We start from the raw sequence: 7,807 nt of genomic DNA, 5'->3' as shown, positions 1-7,807 counted from the left end.
TAATAAGGCATTTGTAGAAGAAAATTGGCTGTGTTCATTCAACTGCATTTAAGGAAAAAGGTTTCGAGAATATGCATAACAAAATGACAAGAATTGAGGAAAACTTGTTTATTTACAATTAATACAATAATAATGGTCACAAAACACGTAGAAACAAAAAATAATAACAGTCTATAATTTTACCATCTCACAATCAGATCATCTTGTTTCAAAAAGGAAAGTTATCTTAGACCTGTGAGAATCTTGGGAAAATTAAGGGTTAAAAGTTATGAAATGAGGTAAACATTTCTCAGGGTACCTTTACAGATAAAACTTGATAATATGATGATTCTAGATCTGCTGAAGCATAAATATTTTTAATAGAAATTTTGATTTAAAAATGTTCCGCTTAAAATTTAGGGAATTTACAGTTTTTCCAGTACTGTCTCCTTCTGGAAATAGTGATCAATTCTTAGTCCCATTTTTACCAAACTTGAATTGTTGATGGTTACTTTTTCCAATGAATATAATATTTTTTTCATTGAATCAAGACATCAGAGACACCTGTTAGAGATGGAGTGTTTCTTTCCTGAAAACTAGAGTTTTCCCTGGAAAACTTTCTCTTTATAGAAACATATCTTCCAGAAAATCCTGATGAAATAGAGAAAAATGAGTAGCATTTTCGGATTCAGCGCAGAAAAGTACCTTAACAAGACTTACAATATTTTGAGCTTTCTTTGGGGTGTAGGCTAATATAATTATTTGAGATTAAATACCGTTATTTACCCTTTGTTGACCTTATCCAAATGTCTCACCGTCGAAAGGAAGGATGAAAACAATTTTTTAGGTGTTAGAACTTTTCTTACCCAATTTTTGCTACTGAATCCAAATGTGACTTCGGACTCTTCCTATAAATTACCTTTTTCCCGAAAAATTGTTTTTCAATGTAAAAATGCATACAAAAAAGAATCATCTCTTGGCACAAGTAATATCATCCGATTTGACTGAAACTTTGCAGATGGTGTTTTTAACAAACTTGTGAAAAACATTTTGTCATATAAAATCAGGCCACCTTAAAGTCACACACACTACAAGTGATCCATGATCTCATCGCAACTCATTGTCAGCTGAGCAGTGTGAACTGATAACTACTGGCCGGCCATGTCCCTTCCTCACCTTGCCATTTTTGAAGTCCAGACAAGATATTAGGGTGGAATGACTATCTGTAGCTAGCAGCTTGAATGCTGAAATTTTGTGTTAGTCGACTGGGCAAGAAAAGACTAAATAGGAATAGAGTTATGTGATTGGTTGACATTAAAGTTATCCTTGTTGTTGTTGTACCAATGTCAGGTGGATCAAACGACAAAATAAAGGCAACTCAAGAGGTGCCTTTAGTTTGTCATTGATTTCAATTGACAAAAAAACCGATAAAAACTGTGACTATTAAAGCCGACCGATCACATAACTCCATTGCCCCTTGGTTTTACCTAGTCGCAAAATACAAAATTACAACAACCAAGTTGCAGGCTGATGAAATTTTAAGTGTTCTTAGAAACTATCACCAAGGATTGAATGATGGCAGTGAACTATCTGGATCACTACATCATTCCTTTCAGAATGAGTGTTCCTGTTTTACAGAAATAATTGACTATGGCTGTGACATATTTTTGACGTATTTGCCTTAAACAATTTCAGACAAAAAAATTGTGAAAGTAATTTTTGATCAACAAAAAAACATATCAAAAACTAAACGATTTCAGTACTATCATGCATGTGTCCTCTTTGGCATTAGACATAATAAAAGCATCATAAGATGTGAACTTTTTTCGTGAAAAACAACTTAATGACAATACGGCTAAAGAATAATTTGTTAGATACATTGGTCCATCAATGTATTCCCGTTAATTACTGAAGTACCAATAACTAAAATTTGAACATTTAAAAGTGTTTCTAAAAATTGAAATGCAGCTATTTCTGCATAAGTTACCCCTCCAATAAAGTAAACCATAATTTTATTTCGCATTGGTGTGACTAGGTTTTGATTCTCTTTACCTTTCACTGTACAGTGAGGGAAAATTTTTGTCAGATCATCTAACGATAGTTCCTTCTTCCATATAAGATTGACCAACTGACATGCAATCGGAATGTAACCTCCACTAAAAACATAGCTCATGTCCGTTGGATTTTTTAAATCCAGGTTCTCCATGAAACTTGGAATGAGACCTAGACGCTGACACAATGTCTGAAATGCATTTTTTCTTGCAACCACATGTGTCAGTCGATTGGCAATCCCACTTTCAGCAGCCATCACATTCATCAGACTAGGTTGCTCAGTAAAAAGTCCTATTTGCTCTAGATTGTGGAAAACGGTTAGATATTGATAACCATATGCTTGCAAGAACTGCATTTTAAGTGACTTGGCCTCTTCTGCATTAAGGCCTTCTTGTGCAAGAGACAGCAGACAAATGAGCCGCAGAACAATTAATTTGTCCTCCTCTGCAAGAGCGATTTGATTCTCTATATACTGAGTAGTTTCTCGCTTGTCTCTACCTGCGATTATATTTTGCTCAATTTCATGCTGCTTCACGAAGCGGGCTCCGATTTTCTGAGACACAGCCTCGCAAGCTGTCACATGGTGTCCAAGGGACTGTTTCATTGATCGCACATTTCCCAAATTCTGACTAATGTATGCTTTCATTTCTTGCAGGCCCATGTTTTGTGATTTTGCATATTCTTCTTGCAGCCGTTTTGCCTTTGAACTTAAATGAGATGAAACATCACAGAAATGCCTATATTTAATTTGTGAAAATGTCTCTTCTTGACTACATAAACTAAAACTAATTTTTGTGTCAGGAACAGTTATGGTGCCACTTTTGATTCCAAAAACTTCATCTAGAAGGCTAGTGTAAGTACCTGAGGTGAGAAGAGGAGAAGCATAATCTATATCACGATCTAAAATGATGCAATAAGATATATCTTGGCTCTTTCCATCTGGTCGCCCAAGGTTCTCCAGGAATTCATGAACAATTTGGTCCACTTTTTTGGCAATGCGACCGAGATGAATTGTGATTGTTGGAGTTCCAAAGACAAGCTGAGTGGACCACAAAGAGCGAGCTATCACAGGCAAGAGGGATAGGTTATTTTGGACGAAGACCGTTTGAAATATTTTTGGTAATTCCAGGGATAGAAGAAACTTATCAAGCCTGTAATCATAAAGCAGTGATTAGTTTTTTAGGCAATACTAATTTATGACTGAAATTGCGAAGAGGGGACTCGGAATGACAAATTAAAGATAAATGACCATGAATAAGGTGTGCCAGACCACTCGTAGCAGGGTGTTTTCTCAGTTATTTTAGGCCTAAGGAGGTCGAGGATCGCATAGTTTAACAAGGAATTCACCCTAAAGAATTCAGATTTTATCATCCTAGCTACCTTAGGGAGGTATAAAAGGGTTTCTATTATTGACAATTGAAGTTCTAGTCACAATTTTGAAGACATTTGATAAAAATCGAAAATTGCATATAATTTTAACTGGAATCAACACCAAAATTGACCTATTCTCCAAAGTACAGACCCCTGAAGTTGGGGATAGAGCTCCTCTGAATTACATGCTGGCTTGCTGAATTGACGTAGAGGCCCCAGAAAAAGGTGTTTCGATCAGTAATCGACCCTAGGAATCAGAAACTGACTGTTCAGAAGCACCCCAAGACCTGCAGCTTTCACTGGTAAGGTGGTGGGTAGGCCATGAACTTATCAAATTTGTAAGTTCAGGACCTCTACCATAATAAGTAGAGATCCTGAGGGACCTCTCAATCGACAGACAGATCTTCTAAAGTTGATTACCCATAAAAACACCTTTTTCCAGGGCCTCTCCGTTAATTTGGCAGCCTGGTATGTTATCAAGAGCGGCTCTGTCATTTGCCATACCTACTTTCAAATTCATCGGAATTGTACTTCAGGATGAAGAAATTTGGATTCCTCCAGGCCCATTCCTTGCAAGTCCCTGCTGTCTTTGAATTCTATTAACCTCTGTGTTTTTATGTTTCATTGTCAAAATAATAACAAGTTTTCCTATTAAAATTGAAATCTTCTTACCACGGCTAGTCAATAATAATTCCTTCAATTTTATTTCAGTGGTAATTTAACATTGGTCTTCTCAATGAAAATTGCAAGGAAATTACCTTTTTCAGTGCTGTACTTACTAGAAAGTTTAAATGGTGTTTTGATGTTTCTCGATGAACCCTTGAGAAAATCTAAAAACTCTGAGACTCAAGTTGATGATTGCATTTCAGACAGAGGTGCTTAAAACGCAAAGCCTGACACCCATATGACGTTGACACCCGATGTAATGTTGCATTTTAGGAACAAGCTCATTTAATGAAATATTGTCATTTCAAATGGAAAACTCAGTAAGAAATCTTGAAAAAGTGAAATACCTGATAAGTCCATAAGACAAAGAGTATACTTGTACATACTCATACACTCCTTCCTCTTCTATAAGCTTCATAATTGAATCCAGTTTTCGAGGAACCAAAATTAGATTGAAGGCTGATCTACTTTCGAGCTGGATCTGAGCGTTGATTTGATCAATCACATGTTTTGCTGATATCAGATCTGATGGGATCATGAAAACAACTTGAGAGGATTTAGAGAGGAACGCTGATGCATCAAACTTGTAAATTTTATCAATGCCATGAGCTCTAGAAACAATAAAATCAATAAAAATAAAATTAAAACTCGGATTACAAAATATATTACAATCACACATTTACTAAACACTGCAACCTTTTGGTTTCATGGTTACACTGTTAATTTGTTCTCACTTACTGAAGAGGAATTCAGTTTCAAGCCACTTCATTCAGTGGTGGAACACGGGTAAACGACATCAAAAGCCGCATTTTCTAGAAAATACTATTCGGCGCAAAATCAAATTCCTAAATGGCAAGAAAAGAGGTGAGACTATTACTACAAACGTTCAGGCATAAACTTTAAGATGATTGTCCACTTTTAATTCTATAAGCCGAGATTATAGATTTAAATCAGAAAAAAAAATAATAATAATAAAAATGTGGTCTGTAAGTATAACTTTTTCAGTACCTACACTGTGACGCTTGGCATTACCGCGACGCCATATGTGCCTGTCCTCATATGGGTAATAGAGCAACTGAAATTTTGAAATCTCCTGCTGCCATCCCTTCATGGGATATAGTGTATCTATATAAAGTGTTTGAAATGACATCATGAGTTGATTTAAGCAAAAAAGTTGGACGTTATGGTCCATTTTTTATACTTCGAATTTTGAATTTTGCAAAAAGTGTCTTCAGCTAAGTTGACGGTTCTTTACTTTCGATTTGCAGGCATTTTCGCATCACTACTATCCACATGAAAACATCTGGCTCTCTCAGAAGCAAGAACACAAGCTTAGATAAGTTTTTTAATACTTTCAAACCTTGTAACACTTTAATTTTTAGCCACACAGAAATCACAACCACAAAAAAGTCACAAATCATAACTGTTAAGTAGTTTTCTTGCGGTACGATCATGAGACTGATGTTTTCAATGTGGATAGTAGCGAACGCCGCTTTGTTCAGGGGCCCAAATTCGTCGTTGGCACTTGCAAACCGAAAGTAAACAACCGTCAACTTAGCTGACGACACCTATATCCAGGTTGTACCGACCTGCATCAAGATAATCCTCAAGGTGCAAACACCTACTTTTTTTTCTCTATGCCTTTCGCCTTGTTTGACCTGCGGCTTTTGGTTAGCTCTGCTCAGACTCCGTGATACATAACCTCAAAATTTGGGTCTGAAGCCATTAACGTCTGGGCAAATATGGGATCTTGAAGAATTTTGAACTTCAATCAGGTCAAATTTTACCACTAATTTTGGAGGTTATTTCAGACTAAAATAAAATAGTACGCCTGTAAATCTTGTAGCGAGTGATAGCTTGATTTCTGTAAATCAAGCTGGTGCGAAAGTAAGACATACTTGGAGGTGTCCTTACCTTAAAACAGCAATGCCAACAATCCTCTCCAGAGGCTTAATCAGGTTTGCGTCAATAACAAGATCTTTTGGACTAGGAATACTGTCAAGAATATTTGTCAATTGTCTTGCTGAGATTTGACGAAAGGCATCCACCTTTGACATGAAAGTTGCCATTGCAATACTGAATAAGCATTGAATTCAAAATTGGAGAGAAACAAATTTTCAGCGATAATAAAAGCTTTGTAGAAAAATAAATATTTAACAAAAGGTGATGTTACACCTTTAAAATTTAGCCATTGGAGAAAACTTGGCTCGGGAGATTCACTTCAATACTTCTTGGTTGTCGGGGAGAATTGATCTCAAGTGCAATTGATAAGAAGAGGGAAGAAACCATGGATTAAGTAAATGGGAATCGATCTCCTTAGGTGAACTTCAGCAATTTACTTGGAAGAATAAACGTCTCAGAGTAACATTACTAACATTCGAATTTCTTTTTCGGATAACCTAACAATCAGCACAGCACCACAGCACTTATCAATATTTTGCTTTTTAACAACAAAAACAAACAAGATGTGGCAACATTGTAATGACAAGTGGGAGCATTATACAGGGTGGGCCATAAGTTTCAGGACGGCCGGCTATCTTTAGTACGGGTGCACCTGCTGGAGAGATGAAATTAAGTTGTTTCTAGATCATTAGAGGCTACTTTTTTAGGTATGTAAAATTTTGAGGGTCTAGCCCTGCACATCTAGCTGGACCTGCTGGACCCTAATTAATAATTTTCAAACAACACCTCTTTTTTGATACACTATTTAAAAGAAGATAGAAAGAGAACACTTGAAGTCTTTACGACTTTTTGCTTCTGAAATATTCTTGGTTCAGAATTGAAACAGACCTACTTTCAAAAAAATTCATTTCGATGGCCAAAGTGTATAACCATGCATCGAGAATGCATGTCAAGTCGAGATGCACTTACACGGTTATTACAAAAACATGGAATAGTCAACACAACCATCCTTGCAACAAAACTTGTTGAAAAATAATTTTAAATATAATGTTCTTAGCGCATCTGTGTAATATTCATAGTTATTGAAATCCTATATAATTATTCTCTTTGGATACTTGTGAAATGCATTTATGCCTGTCCTTTTAAATGCAAAATAGCTACTTAATAACTAGGTACATACATTTATAGGATAAAAATACTACTTTGAACTTCTGATCTATTATTTATCCTCATTTGAAATGATTTACCTACAAACAAGTCAAAGTAGAGATAAGTTTTGACACTCTCTTCCAGAATATTCACTGATAAATTAAATCGGACGTAGTGGGCTTTCACAAAGTCTGATTTTATCATTCAACAGATCTTCAAGATAATCCTTTACTTCAAAACAGGAAAGCTAAAAGAAAACTACCCAGCACGAGTGCATAGAGTTTTTAGTTGAAAATTCAGATGACACATAGAGTTTAGCATCCAACAAATATTTGGGAAAAGATACTTTCAAGATCCAAATGCTTTTCCTAACTATTTTTAGATACAGAATTGATATTTTCAGCCTCCACTGCTACAAAGAAAAACTTACAAGGAAGAAACTGTGATGGTTGACTGCTACAGCTGGTAATACAATTGCTTCAGTTCCTGAGAAAATAATTTCCACGGATTCAAATTAAGGACAATTTATTCTAAAAATTATATAGAATTTTTTAAAGCTTGACGGGGGGCTGGAATAAGACGTTGCAATTCTCTGAAGGCACAGAAGCGCACTTTTTTACTCTATCAAGTTGAGATTTTTTTTCCTGCTGGTTTTCTTGGCTTTGCTCCTGTTAATGAAAGGAGCGTC

General features: G+C 35.8%; 1 protein-coding gene across 2 annotated transcripts; it reads right to left on the bottom strand.

Annotated features, from left to right (window-relative positions):
• Positions 1-93: 93 nt before the first annotated feature.
• On the bottom strand, positions 94-7,690 carry LOC109035905 (vacuolar protein sorting 33B). 2 transcript variants are annotated; one of them, XM_019049734.2, is made up of 3 exons: positions 5,983-7,690; positions 4,416-4,679; positions 94-3,182 (listed from the first exon to the last, which is right to left on the bottom strand). In XM_019049734.2, the coding sequence occupies exons 1-3, from the start codon at positions 6,135-6,137 to the stop codon at positions 1,850-1,852; spliced, it is 1,752 nt and encodes a 583-aa protein (XP_018905279.2). In that variant the 5' UTR covers positions 6,138-7,690; the 3' UTR covers positions 94-1,849. The 2 variants fall into 2 exon arrangements, with proteins under 2 accessions (XP_018905279.2, XP_072151956.1); XM_072295855.1 differs by lacking the exon at positions 5,983-7,690 and adding an exon at positions 5,077-5,100.
• Between the last annotated feature and the right edge of the window lie 117 nt (positions 7,691-7,807).

The sequence above is a fragment of the Bemisia tabaci genome, chromosome 2 (assembly GCF_918797505.1).
Source record: "Bemisia tabaci chromosome 2, PGI_BMITA_v3".
NCBI classification, from domain to species: domain Eukaryota; kingdom Metazoa; phylum Arthropoda; class Insecta; order Hemiptera; family Aleyrodidae; genus Bemisia; species Bemisia tabaci.
This window is presented reverse-complemented; position numbering and strand designations above follow the sequence as displayed.

Coding starts and splice junctions, on each gene's coding strand:
- LOC109035905 (XM_019049734.2), bottom strand. CDS start 6,137: ATGGCAACTTTCATGTCAAAGGTGGATGCCTTTCGTCAAATCTCAGCA. Junction 4,680..5,982: donor GTTGGCATTGCTGTTTTAAG/GTAAGGACACCT, acceptor TATTGTTTCTAG/AGCTCATGGCATTGATAAAA. Junction 3,183..4,415: donor TTGTCTTATGGACTTATCAG/GTATTTCACTTT, acceptor TTATGATTACAG/GCTTGATAAGTTTCTTCTAT.